The sequence below is a fragment of the Bombina bombina genome, chromosome 3 (assembly GCF_027579735.1).
Source record: "Bombina bombina isolate aBomBom1 chromosome 3, aBomBom1.pri, whole genome shotgun sequence".
Taxonomy (NCBI): domain Eukaryota; kingdom Metazoa; phylum Chordata; class Amphibia; order Anura; family Bombinatoridae; genus Bombina; species Bombina bombina.
The window spans coordinates 616131111-616145639 of record NC_069501.1 but is presented as its reverse complement, the minus strand read 5'-3'; the positions used below and the strand labels follow the sequence as shown (position 1 = coordinate 616145639).

At 38.3% G+C, this 14529-nt stretch overlaps 1 protein-coding gene and 1 pseudogene across 1 annotated transcript in view; one reads left to right on the top strand and one right to left on the bottom strand.

Moving 5' to 3' along the window:
* Positions 1–12665, top strand: part of ADGRB2 (adhesion G protein-coupled receptor B2) — a 540900-nt gene extending 528235 nt beyond the window's left edge. The window contains exon 29 of the mRNA XM_053707236.1: positions 11786–12665. Coding sequence (XP_053563211.1) covers positions 11786–11947 — 162 coding nt within the window. The 3' untranslated portion in view covers positions 11948–12665. The remainder of the gene's footprint in view (positions 1–11785) is intronic.
* LOC128653758 (deoxyguanosine kinase, mitochondrial-like) lies at positions 3550–9516 on the bottom strand (annotated as a pseudogene).
* Positions 12666–14529: the final 1864 nt, after the last annotated feature.

Below are 14529 nucleotides of genomic sequence, written 5' to 3'. Positions count from 1 at the left end.
CTTGGCAGCTCAATTTTTAGCAAGAAATATTTTTATTTTTATTTGTGCTATTGATGGAATGGCAGTATGACCTATTTTTTTTAATTGGTTATTTTTTGTTTGTTTTTTTCCTGTTTCTTTGTTTTTGGTAATGTAATTTCTTTTAAAGAGTTATCATAGAGGAGCTCCAATGGGTCTTTTTATGAAAGTTTTTTTTTTTTTCTTCTTCATTGTCCAATTATTCAACATTGTCAAAATAGATGACCTTAAAAGCCCAGTGGCTCCATTTAGATTAGGGTATGAAAATGTATTATTGTATGTAAGTTAGAACACAAAAGAACAGCAGTATATGTAAGTTCTTGAGGACATTCTGCTTGAAAGAACAGGTTTGGCTATTTCAACTATCACTGGAATTGATTGCCACTAACTAATAAACTTTTTTTTTACAGTGTTGTTAAAAATTTAAATCTCCAGATAGGAACTTTGTGTCTACTTGGGCTTTAAATATAGCTATGTATTTTCCATTAAATGCATTAACATGCTTTATATTATTTAATATATTAAGCCTTTGACAAAACTGTCTGGTTTTTTTTTCTTGTATTGTAATATTGTATGTCTTAGGGTTCTATAGCTTATATTAGCCTAGGTGGTCCTTTAATTAATCTGAATTGAATATAACCATGATCCTGCTCATTAGCTGAGAGGCTGGTCTGATCTTGCTGATAAATTCTTCTTTTTGTTTGATTGTTTCTATACTTCTACTTTTTTGGGTTAAAAAGTATAATTTAATTTATTTAAGGTAAGAAATTGTTTTTATGTTTTATAATTATTATAATTGTTTAGTCTGTCCAATTCAGTGTTAGTTTTATAGAACTGCAAGACTAAATCCTAATAACTGTACTTCTAGTTGCTCAATTACCTTTTATTTCAATGCTGGGCATTTGGGTAAAGTAATGCATTGACACACATAAGAGTCAGTTCATCCATTGACATCTTTAGATGTGAAATCCTTTATTGACATCCAAAGGGGTGAACTCATCCATTGTCATCCAAAAGGTGGGACTCATCCATTGATGTTCACAGGGGTAGTATTCCCCCCCCCACCCACTTATATAGAGGTAACAGCTAACAGCTTTCTTTTTGTTGCTTTCTACATGAAGGTTTTCTACTTGTTTAATGTATGAATTTACTATCTGATTTAACCAAAATGTAGTTTATCCAGTGACATCCATTGATTTTATATTTATTTCTAACAAACATTTATTAATCTCCCTAAATGTTAATCAACCCATTTTTAATCAATTTTAAACTAGCTGAGTAAATCTGACATATTGAATTACTATGGCCTTCTCATACACACACTGTTACATTTATAAGTATCATGCATTAAATGGAAAGTTCATTTTAATTGGCACTCTTGGGGCATTCATCCATTCAGACACACTATGATTTCTTTTACAATCCATCATAAGTTCAATGTTGAAACATATTTTGCATGTTTTAGTATTTCGCTTTATTTTCAGTGCAGAAGGCCTGTTGCCCCAAATTACAATGCTGTAATCTTTTAATTTCTAAAAGGGAAATAACGCTAGGAACCTCACTGTAGCTAGTTGCAGGCTCATGTGGCAGAAAAAAATCTGTTTATATGGAAACGAATGAAGTAATGTAGCCCCACCCAAAAAAAACCCAAAAACAGACGTTTTATATATATATATATATATATATATATATATATATATATATATATATATATATATATATACAGTACAGTACCTCACAAAAGTGAGTACACCCCTCACATTTATGTAAATATTTTATTATTATCTTTTCATTTGACAACACTGAAGAAATGACACTTTGCTACAATGTAAAGTAGTGAGTGTACAGCCTGTATAACAGTGTACATTTGCTGTCCCCTCAAAATAACTCAACACACAGCCATTAATGTCTAAACCGTTGACAGCAAAAGTGAGTACACCCCTAAATGGAAATGTCCAAATTGGGCCCAATTAGCCATTTTCCCTCCCCGGTGTCATGTGACTCGTTAGTGTTGCAAGGTCTCAGGTGTGAATGAGGAGCAGGTGTGTTAAATTTAATGTTATCTCTCTTACACTCTCTCATACTGGTAACTGGAAGTTCAACATGGCACCTCATGGCAAAGAACTCTATGAGAATCTGAAAAAAATAATTTTTGCTCTACATAAAGATGGCCTAGGCTATAAGAAGATTGCCAAGAGCCTGAAACTGAGCTGCAGCACGGTGGGCAAGACCATACAGTGGTTTCACAGGACAGGTTCCACTCAGAACAGGCCTCGCCATAGTCGACCAAAGAAGTTGAGTGCACATGCTCAGCATCATATCCAGAGGTTGTCTTTGGGAAATAGACGTATAAGTGTTGCCAGCATTTCTGCAGATGTTGAAAGGGTTGGGGTCAGCCTGTCAGTGCTCACACCATACGCCGCACACTGCATCAAATTGGTCTGCATGGCTATCATCCCAGAAGGAAGCCTCTTATAAAGATGATGCACAAGAAAGCCCACAAACAGTTTGCTGAAGATAAGCAGACTAAGGACATGGATTACTGGAACTATGTCCTGTGGTCCGATGAAACCAAGATAAACTTATTTGGTTCAGATGGTGTAAAGTGTGTGTGGCGGTAACCAGGTGAGGAGTACAAAGACAAGTGTGTCTTGCCTACAGTCAAGCATGGTGGTGGGAGTGTCATGGTCTGGGCCTGCATGAGTGCTGCTGGCACTGGGGAGCTACAGTTCATTGAGGGAACCATGAATGCCAACATGTACTGTGACATACTGAAGCAGAGCTTCAGAGACTGGGCCACAGGACAGTATTCCAACATTATAATGACCCCAAACACACCTCCAAGACGACCACTGCCTTGCTAAAGAAGTTGAGGGTAAAGGTGATGGACTGTCCAAGCATATCTCCATACCTAAACCCTATTGAACATCTGTGGGGAATCCTCAAATGGAAGGTCGGAGACTAACATCCACCAGCTCCATGATGTCGTCATGGAGGAGTGGAAGAGGACTCCAGTGGCAAACTGTGAAGCTCTGGTGAACTCTATACAAAAGGGTTAAGGCAGTGCTTGAAAATAATGGTGGCCACACAAAATATTGACACTGTGGGCACAATTTGAACATTTCCACTTAGGGATGTACTCACTTTTGTTGCCAAAGGTTTAGACATTAATGGCTGTCTTGAGTTATTTTGAGGGGATAGCAAATTTACACTGTTATACAGGCTGTACACTCACTACTTTACATTGTAGCAAAGTGTAATTTCTTAAGTGTTTTCACATGAAAAGATATAATAAAATATTTAGAAAAATGTATATATATATATATATATATATATATACACTAAGCGCATCTGAGCATGCACAAAATGCATCAGATTCCTTTGCACCTGCCTTGTACACTGAATAGTGCTTCACTTCAGCTGCTTAAATAAACCATGTTTGGTTACAGTTCATGTGTATCCTCATTGTTATTTGTATGTATATATATATATGTACATCCAACTACCGCCCTATTTCCCTCCTCCCTCTTGTATCAAAGCTTCTCGAAAAACTAGCTTATGCACGCCTTTCCCATTTCCTTACAATAAACTCCCTTCTTGACCCATTGCAATCTGGATTTCGTCCCCATCACTCCACAGAAACAGCAATTGTTAAGGTTACCAATGACCTACTTACAGCAAAATCAAAAGGCCACTTCTCTCTGCTTATTCTCCTTGATCTGTCCGCAGCCTTTGACACTGTTGACCACCCTCTCTTGCTTCAAACCCTCCAATCCTTCGGCATATGTGACACAGCCCTCTCGTGGCTCTCTTCCTACCTGTCAAACCGTACCTTTAGTGTTGCCTTCTCTGGGGCCTCCTCTGCCCCGTCACCACTTTCTGTCGGAGTACCGCAAGGCTCTGTTCTCGGTCCCCTTCTCTTCTCAATCTACACGTCATCACTAGGTTCCCTAATAAAGTCCCATGGTTTACAATATCATTTGTATGCCGACGACACCCAAATCTACTTCTCTGCACCAGAACTTTCTCCTTCCTTGCTAACCCGTGTCACTAACTGTCTTTCTCACATCTCCAACTGGATGTCCTCTCACTACCTCAAGCTAAATCTCTCCAAAACTGAGCTCCTTATTTTCCCCCCTTCTTCAAAACTCTCCACCCCCAATCTCTCTATAACTGTCGACAACTCCATCATTACCCCTACCCCGCATGCCCGATGTCTCGGGGTCACATTTGACTCAGATCTTTCTTTCACTCCTCACATTCAGACTTTGGCTAAAGCCTGCCGCTTCCACCTTAAAAACATCTCTAAAATTAGACACTTCCTTACACAAGACACAACTAAGATTTTAATCCACTCTCTCATCCTCTCCCGTCTCGATTACTGCAACTCTGTCCTCTCTGGTCTCCCCACCTACCGCTTAGCTCCTTTACAATCCCTAATGAATGCCTCTGCCAGACTCATCTTCCTTACAAGTCGCTCTTCATCTGCTGCACCTCTCTGCCAATCTCTTCACTGGCTTCCTCTTGCCTCTAGGATCAAACACAAAATTCTCACTCTGACATACAAAGCCCTCAACTGCACTGCTCCCCCCTATATCTCTGATCTTGTCTCCAGATACTCTCCTTCCCGTCCCCTTCGCTCTGCTCAAGACCTCCTACTCTCCTCCTCTCTTGTCACCTCATCACACTCCCGTTTACAGGACTTCTCCAGACTGGCTCCCATCTTGTGGAACTCTCTGCCTCGCTCCACAAGACTCTCTTCTAGTTTTAAAAGCTTCAAGTGCTCCCTAAAGACTCTACTGTTCAGGGATGCATACAACCTACGCTAACCTTACTTTATACCAGTTCGTCTCCTCCATTGCTATCCAGTTATCCCCCCTAGCATGTAAGCTTAAGAGTCCAGCTGTTTGTTGATCACCTTCTCAAGAGCTGACTACAACAGTGCAACTCTTGGCAGGGCCCTCTACCCATTTGATCCCTATAACTGTTTTTTTTTTTTTTTTTTTTTTTTTTTTACTCCGCTTTTGTTAATAGCGCTGCGGAATCTGTTGGCGCTCTACAAATAACCGATAATAATAATAATAATAATATATATCAACATTTAAAATTATGGGGAAGCAAAAAGGGAGTTTAAAATCCTACACTAAGCACAAAATATAGAGAAAATAACTCATTGTGTAGTACATTAACAAATCTAGACAGGCCAGAAGGCTTGTTTTTCCCAACAGAAAACCTCTGAATTACATTGTTTCCAATGCAGCAAAGGATTCTGGGTAAGATATGCAAATGAGGTTCACAATGACTCACTTTTTTACTTTGTCTGCTTTTACGCAGACTCCCTTTACGCCATAGCATAGCTGTTCACACAGCTTATAAGCTTAGCTAAGGTTAGTACAGTGATTCAGAACCATCCCAGGACAGCCTGTTTTGTGATGTTTGCCACTCATTAACTGGGAGTAGGTTTGAATCACTGCAGAGTGAAATACAACATTTAAAATTATGAGGAGGCGAAAAGTGAGTTTAAAATCCTCCACTAAGCACAAAATATAGAGAAAATAACTCTATGGGGCCCATTTATCAAGCTCTAAACGGAGCTTGTGGGCCTGTGTTTCTGGTGAGTCTTCAGACTTGCCAGAAACAGCAGTTATGAAGCAGTTATGAAGCAGTCTAAAGACCGCTGCTCCATAACCCTGTCCGCCTGCTCTGATGAGGCAGACAGGAATCGCTGGAAATCAACCCGATCGAGTACAATTGTGTTGATTGACACCCCCTCCTGGCGGGCGGGGTTGCACCAGCAGCTCTTGTGAGCTGCTGGTGCAATGCTAAATACGGAGAGCATATTGCTCTCCGCATTCAGCGAGGTCTTGCGGACCTGATCCGCACTGTCGGATCGATCAGGTCCGTAAGACCTTTGATAAATAGGCCCCATTGTGTAGTTCATTAACAAATCTAGACAGGCCAGAAGGCTTGTTTTTCCCTCAGAAAATCTCTGAATTTCATTGTTTCCGATGCAGCAAAGGATTCTGGGTAAGATATGAAATCACTGTACTAACCGTAGCTAAGTTTATAAGCTGTGTGAACAGCAATGCTATGGCGTAAAGGGAGTCTGGGTAAAAGCAGACTTGAAGTAAAAAAGTGAGTCATTGTGAACCTCATTTGCACATCTTACCCATAATCATTTGCTGCATTGGAAACAATGTAATTCAGAGGTTTTCTGTGGGAAAAACAAGCCTTCTGGCCTGTCTAGATGTGTTTATAAACTACACAATTAGTTTTTAAATTATTTCTCTCTCTCTCCACCATACATATATTAGAGATGTGCATTTGTTTCAATTCATAACGAAAAATGGATATTCATTTATTATATCCGAATGAATACACCAACACAATTTAAAGTTTATTAAAAATCCAAGGGGATAAAATAAAATATTGCTAGTTAGAAAAGAAAAATTGTTTGAAAGAAACAATCTGTGCTCTTTCTAATCTGTAGGTGATTCTATTGCTAATTTATTTTGTATTCTGCTACCTATTAGAAAACATAAAGATAGGGATAGGAATAACCTGCTGGCTGTTTTAAACCCTTAACGACCGAGGATGTACCAGGTACGTCCTGCAAAAAATGACAGTTAGTAAGTGCTGGAAGCGATTGCAGTGATGCCTCGATATTGACGCATCCTGCAATTCCCTTTTTTAAGCATCCATTGCAGAGAGAAAGTAATTTGTGAAAAAGATCCAAAAGGAATTTCAACTCATCTTTAACACAGAGATACATATCTCCTCCTGGGCTTTATATACACCTTATATCAATGAGGTATAAGTAGGTGAGCATTATGGATTTACACTTTACCTTCAACATTCAATATAATTTCAAAAGTCTTACTACACTATCGCCTAGATTACGAGTGGTGCGCTAACTGTAGCGCAAATGCAATATGTTTTTTTTATGCTCCCTAGAGCGTCTTCAGCCTTTCTAGCCTCACCAGACCTTATGCTATTAAATAATATTTAATAACATAAGGACTAGTGAGGCTAGAGAGGCTGAAGACGCTCTTGGAGCCTAAAAATAAAATTGCACTTGGGCTACAGTTAGCGCACCACTTGTAATCTAGGCACTCACTGGTCATTTCAAATAAAGTGATTTAATAGATGTGAGGCTTTGGGGACACGCTCCCCTTCCTCAGATAACCAAACTTTACAAATAACAGTGCTTAAATACTATAAACCCCTTTATATATATACACTTGAAAATAATATATATATGAAAAAAATACTGCAAAAGATAAGCAATTTATAAGCAAACTAGTCCTAAAGCCTGTTCACACAGGCTATTTTTTGCAGTGCAGCGGTCCCACCCCTTGCTCTCTCTCTCTCGCCCTCTCTTTTGTGTTCTCCCCCCTCTCTTTTGTTCTCTCTCCACCTCTCTTTTGCGCTCTCCCCCCTCTCTTTTGTGCTCTTTCTCACTCCACCTCTCTTTTGCTCTCTCCCTCCCTCTCTTTTGCTCTCTCTCTCCCCCCTCTCTTTTGCTCTCTCCCCCTCTTTTTTACTCTCTCTCCCCCTCTTTTGCGCTCTCTCCCCCTCTCTTTTGCGCTCTCTCTCGCTCCACCTCTCTTTTCCTCTCTCGCTCCACCTTTCTTTTGCTCCCTCTCCCCCCTCTCTTTTGCTTTCTCTCCCCCCTCACTTTTGCTCTCTCTCCCCCCTATCTTTTATGCTCTCTCTCCCCCCTCTCTTTTGCGTTCTCTCTCTCTCTTTTTTGCGCTCTCTCTCTCCCCCTCTTTTGCGTGCTCTCTCTCCCCTTCTCTTTTGTGTTCTCTCTCTCCCCCTCTTTTGTGCTCTCTCTCTCCCCCTCTCTTTTGCACTCTCTCTCTCCCCTCCTCTCTTTTGCGCTCTATCTCCCCCTCTCTTTTGCACTCTCTCCCCCCTCTCTTTTGCTCTGTCTCTCTCTAATTTTTTTTGCTCTCTCTCTCCATCCCTCTCTTTTGCTCTTTCTCTCCATCCCTCTCTTTTGCCCTTTCTCCCCCCTCTCTTTTGCTCTGTCTCTCTCCCCTCTCTTTTACTCTCTCTCCCCCCTCTTTTCTGCACTTTCCCCTCTCTTCTGCTCTCCCCCTCTCTTTAGCTCTTTCCTATATCTTTTTGTCTCTCCCCCTCTCTTTCTATTTCTCTCCCCTCTCTTTCTATTTCTCTCCCCTCTCTGTCGCGCCGACCGTGCCCGCCCACGCTCCCCGCCACGTCAGACCACGCCCCCGACCATGCCCGGTCACGCCCGTCTACTCCCACGGGCCCGTTCGGCCACGCCCATGCTCCTACCCGGTCAAACCCACTTTTGCCGCAAACAGCATGGATTGTCGGGTAAGGCCAGGTGTGTTTGTCCTTGTGCTGTCTCTACTGCGCATGACAGCTTAGGACAAACACACTTGGCCTTTTATAATATAAGATTATATGATACCAGCAAAACGTGACCAATTTTAATATGCCCAATATATATATATATACAAAAAGTGATGCATCAATAATAAAATACACAGACTGGGCATCCCCGTTCTCAATAAAATCAAGGACTGTCAGTCCTTTAGGAAGTCTCATATGTAGAAATAAACATGTAGTGCAGATAACTGCTTGATATGTAAGAGAAAGTCCCTAAGTTTTCAAAATCTTCATTAACATCCAACAATAGAACTGGAATGTTTTTTACTTTCTGAAAGTGAACATTTGTTGTCTTTCTTGCGAGCCAGTTTTCATGTTGCTCATGTAGCCTCTCAACATAGATTTGCTGCACATTCATTTCCTCCTCTCTAGTCCTTTTCTGAAGTCTCTCAAAGCATTTCTCCGGATTTGCACGAAGATACACAATTCCATCCAAAGGAACCCTTTTGTCAAACTCTTGCATAAGAAAAGAATGCCATTCATGATACATAGCCCACTCAACTGCATTCATGTGACCCAGTTCTAAAAGAGTCAGTGTAAACACATACCTTTCACTGTAAATAGACCTCTCACATATCTGGACAGGCTCTTTAATTATCAGCAACTGTTCTGGCAGTGATTCTATTTGAATTCTAAAATGACTCAAACAAGAAAGTGTCTGAAAAGTGTAAGACCATCTTGCAGGATCCTTATGCTTTAACTGTAGTAGATTCCCCATTTCCTGAGACAAATCTTGTGGCTGTGCCGTAGTTCCTTGAATATTCTGCCACTTCAATGGTTCTGTAACCAAGCTCCAATTTGGGTTTACTCTGGATATTAGTCACAACAATGTGTAATTTTCCTACTACAATATTTCCTTCTACAAATAGCAATTTAGCCTTCATTTTTCCACTAGACTTCAAATCTGAAGTTGTAGATTTGAGAAACGGTTTGATGGTCTGATTTTCGTTTAAAGTTGTATGTTCATTTTCTTGTCTATGAGGAAATGTACAAAAGAATTTTAAATTTGGTTTCAGTAAAAAATAAAAAATATATTTCTGAAGTGTTCAAAATCCTCCAAATTTTATGAGAAAACATCTTTCAACCTATATGGAAACAAATTATCATCAACCTGAACGTACGCAGTTCAAATAGAGATGGGCGAATGTGTAAATTTTCGAATTTCGAATGTAGAACAAATGTTATTACCGAAATTCTAATTCTAAATCCGAATGTTGATAAGAACGAATATTCTTAAAAAATCGAAAATCGAATGTTATTTACAGTTTTCGAATGTCACTTTCGATTTCGAATGTTTATAATTATATCGAATGTCCACATTTGAAATTTCGAATTTAACATTCTATTTAACAAATACTATTCAGAAGTTCAATAGTTCATGTGGTAGGGCGGGAATCTAGTAAATTGATACATAATAGATACAAATATATCATTTCGAATGTTTCCATATAGAATATTGCATAATTCGAATATTACATTTAAAGAAAAAGCATTAGAAATACTATTACAATCTATATTCGATTTTTTTTAATTCGAATATACGTATTGCATAATTCGAATATTACATTTAAAGAGAAAGCATTAGAAATACTATTACAATCTAAATTCAAATTTTTCGAATTCGAATAAACGTATTGCATAATTCGAATATTACATTTAAAGAAAAAGCATTAGAAATACTATTACAATCTAAATTCGAATTTTTCGAATTCGAATATTGCATAATTCGAATATTACATTTAAAGAAAAAGCATTAGAAATGCCATTACAATCTAAATTCGAATTTTTCGAAAATAATATTTTTTAATGTAATCGTAAAATTCGAAACCGAACATTCGAAAATCAAATGTTAGAATGTTATGTAAACATTCGTAATTCGATTCGAACGAATGTGTTAAAATTCGTGCTGTTTTTCGAATGTTGCGAAACATTCGCCCATCCCTAATTAGTATCCTGTTTTGTTAGCAGCTAGTTCCTATCCCTGTAAAGGACAGAATGTCCAACTCTTTTTTTTTTCTTTATTTGCTAAGACACGCCCTGGGTGTCTGAGGCTTCAGAAGAGGGCTAGAGAGGAGGAAATGAATGTGCAGCAAATCTATCTTGAGAGGCTACATGAGCAACATGAAAACTGGCTCGCAAGAAAGACAACAAATGTCCACTTTCAGGAAGTAAAAAACATTCCAGTTCTAATTTTGGATGTTAATGAAGATTTTGAAAAATGTATTTCAACGTATGAAACTCCCTAAAGGACTAGCGGTGTTTGATTTTATTGAGACTGGGGACGCCTAGTCTTTGTATTTTATTATTGATGCATCACTTTTTGTATGTACATTGGGCATATTAAAATTGGTCACTTTTTGCTGGTATCATATAATTTGCTCATAATTATTGCTCATCTTTTGCAGTATTTTTTTCATATATATTATTTTCAAGGGCTGGCATATCCTATATTGATATATAATATTTGTTTGACTTCCAGTTCTTGAAGGAGTCCTTTATCCCAAGCATTGAATGCACTAAATATATTGCTTATATTTGGATTAACATTGAGGTGCTATCCCATATGTGAATTTATATAATATATATATATATATATATATATATATATATATATATATATATATATATATATACTACAGATTTTTTTTATTTTTTTCCAATAAATTAGAAGCACTATAACTTAAATTAGTAAAATCACTTGAATCAGTTATTAAGAGCATAAACAATATTGTTAAGCATATGAAAAAAATAAGACTTTTTGCATAGTTTTCAATGGGTTTGGCATGCAAAACTGCAAGCAAACCATGACAGCTAATAAATAATGACTACCATATGCATCTGGGTGCAATTTGTTTTAATTGACTAACAATATCAATTCATTTTGTACAGTTATCCAATTGTCATCATCTAAAATGAACTGGAATCAAAATTGTGATGGTATCTTTTTTTTATTTTTTTAACTTTAAAACTGTATTTATTAATGTGTGAATTGAGCATACACAAAATACTTACTATTAGTAAAAACTGTGCAAACAGCCAGCAGTCCAAAATCATTGGCAAACCTGAGTATAACCAGGTTTTGTAATGGAAAGGAAGGAATGGCATTGAATAGAAAACCCTGCAAAGGGTCATATAAGATACATTACTTGGATTGGAATAGTCATCATCATTACAAATCTCTTTGTGTTCCATTTGTAAATTAATTGATTCAAATTTAATTCAAGTGGATTAGATAGGGCCTACAACTGAATACATCTGAAGAGATTAAATGTATTGTTTTCTCTTGTCCATTAATAACCTGTCATATTTCTATGCACTAACCCACTTTCCAATGTTGGCCCATTAGGAGAAGACAAGCCCAGCAGGACCCCATCAAAAAGTGTGGGATAGTTACAGAGCACGATCTTCCCAGATCCATGATCGTTTGGGCCTACGATGTGTAGATTGGGACCAGCCTCCTCGTATTTCTATGGATATGTCCGATGGGGACTATCAGACTGAGGTATAAAGCACTTTCTTCCTCATGTACATTTTTCCTTGCCTCTTGGATGTCCGCAAGAGTTTTATACAGCAGAGAAGCAGATACATGGTGCTCTAGGAATGGCGAATGGAGTTTTACATAACTGTTGGCAATGGATGTCCACAGGGACATGATCAAGATGCACATGGATCTTTGCAACAATAATCAATAAGTGGAGCCAGAATTATTGGACATCAAGGAACTTCTAAAACAAATTTAGAAACTGGCACTGGAAACAGGGATTTGTAGCTCTTCATGTGAAGAGGATATTCCCTGAATTTGGAGATGTAAATCCAGGATCACAAATCACTTTTTCCTTTTTCTGTATGAAAGAGACTAGTGGCTCAAAGCTACTAATGTTGGCACTACACGTGTTGTCCACGTCACACAACATTCTTTGTCCCTTTTCCTGGGCCTTGCTTGTCAAGTGACCACTTCATTCCAGTTTTATTGCCATCCCTACTTTTCCCCCCGCTTCCTGTCACCTTGGTATGGGCTGGAAGAGACACCTCCCTAGCCTTCACAGACTGCTAAATGAGTTCAGAGGTAAGCCCGGCAAGACTTTGGATGAGCCCCTTCTCTTGAGTCCTGAGGTTTCATGTCTGCGAAGCAGAAGGATAGGGGTCAGGCAGCACTGGGTTTTAAAAATGCCTACAATTTGTTTAAAAATGAGAAAAAATAAAAAAAAAATCTTTTGAAACATGAACAGAGGTAGGTGTATTTTTTTCAAGCTTGGCTGTGGAAGATTGAGGAACAAAAATAACTCTGCCACTATTAGTTAGAAACAAAGGTGACCACCCATGAATTACAGCAAATTGTTTTTTTGTATCACTTATATCTTTACAGCTAATGTGTCTGTTTTCATTAGTGTCTTGCAAATCCAGGGTAAGTTTGTTGAACTGACAATTAAATCCCAAATGTTCATGAGTTAAGATGAATATGTAAGTATTACACAAGATTTGACCTGAATGCTACAATGAAGGCTGTGCATCTCCACTGCATTATTTTAATTTGATCAAATTGAATATGAAGTCATTTTGCAATATTAATGTATGGTTGAAATTTGTGCTATCTAAACACCAGTATTCAAACACCATGGGACCCATTTATCAAGCTCCGGATAGAGCTTAAGAGCCCATGTTTCTGGCAAGCCTGCAGGCTCACCAGAAACACTGCTGTCCATAACCTGTCTGCCTGCTCTGAGCAGGCGGACAGACATCACCGCAATTCAACCGGATCAAGTACGATCAAGTTGATTGACACCCCCTGCTGGCGGCCGAGGGCAGCGTTGCACCAGCAGCTCACAAGAGCTGCTTGTGCAATGCTGAATACGGAGAGTGTGATCCGCACTGTTGGATCAGGTCCGACAGACCTTTGTTAAATAGGGGCCCATGCCTGCCCAGAGAACAGTATTTAACTGTAAAGACTTAATTTGTGTCTTACAAGCCACTGCTGACTAGGTTTGGTTTTTGAATTCTGGTGCGCTGGCTCTCATAGCATATCTGTGTATGCTGCTGAAAAAAACACAGTAATAACTTTTACTAATAGCATTATTGCTAATTGAAGTATATTGGGGGGGAAAGTTTCTATTTACAATTGAAATACACCCATGCACATTTCTATTTTGACCTTTCTATTGCTTTAAGCAATTAAATAGCATTAACCAGAATTGTGAGTCATTGGTTTAAAGGACCAGTCAACACAGTAGATTTGCATAATCAACAAAAGCAAGATAACAAGACAATGCAATAGCACTTAGTCTAACCTTCAAATGAGTAGTAGATTCGTTTTCTGACAATTTTAAAAGTTATGTATTTTTCCACTCCCATGTACCATGTGACAGCCATCAGCCAATCACAAATGCATACACGTACCATGTGACATCAATCAGTCATTCACAAATGCAAACACACTTATTCTTGCACATGCTCAGTAGGAGCTGGTGACTCAAAAAGTTTAAATATAAAAAGACTGTGCACATTTTGTTAATGGAAGTAAATTGGAAAGTTGTTTTAAATGGCATGCTCTATCTGAATAATGAAAGTTTAATTTTGATTACGTGTTCCTTTAAATGATTTATACATTTCTAAATGGATTCCTTCATACCATGAAGATGTTTCACATATAACTGGTCCTTTATGTCTGTATTTATTTTTTATTACCTTCTTTGATTAGAAACGTAAAGTTACTGGTGAAGTACTAACTAATAACTTTCTGGAAAAACAAAGTGCATTTTATTTTTTTAATTGATTCCATTTCTGTTTTTAATATATTTCATGTATCTGAAAGGTCTTTACAACGTCTCCAGTTCATATATTATTCTATGCCTCTAATTTACTCATCTTTCATTTTTTTAGTAAATCAACCTGCTAAAATAATATAGGCTAGACAAGCTTGAGAGGATGGTGAATCCAGAGAGACCATAGTGAATTGGTGAATTGTACGCCCAGTGTTTCTTGACTCAGAGAGGTTTTTTTTTAAGCTAGTTCCTTGACTCAACAAAAGTGGCACCTTGGAGTTTGACTCCCTTTTGACACCCTTATGACACCCTTAGCTGTGGTATCCTCTTG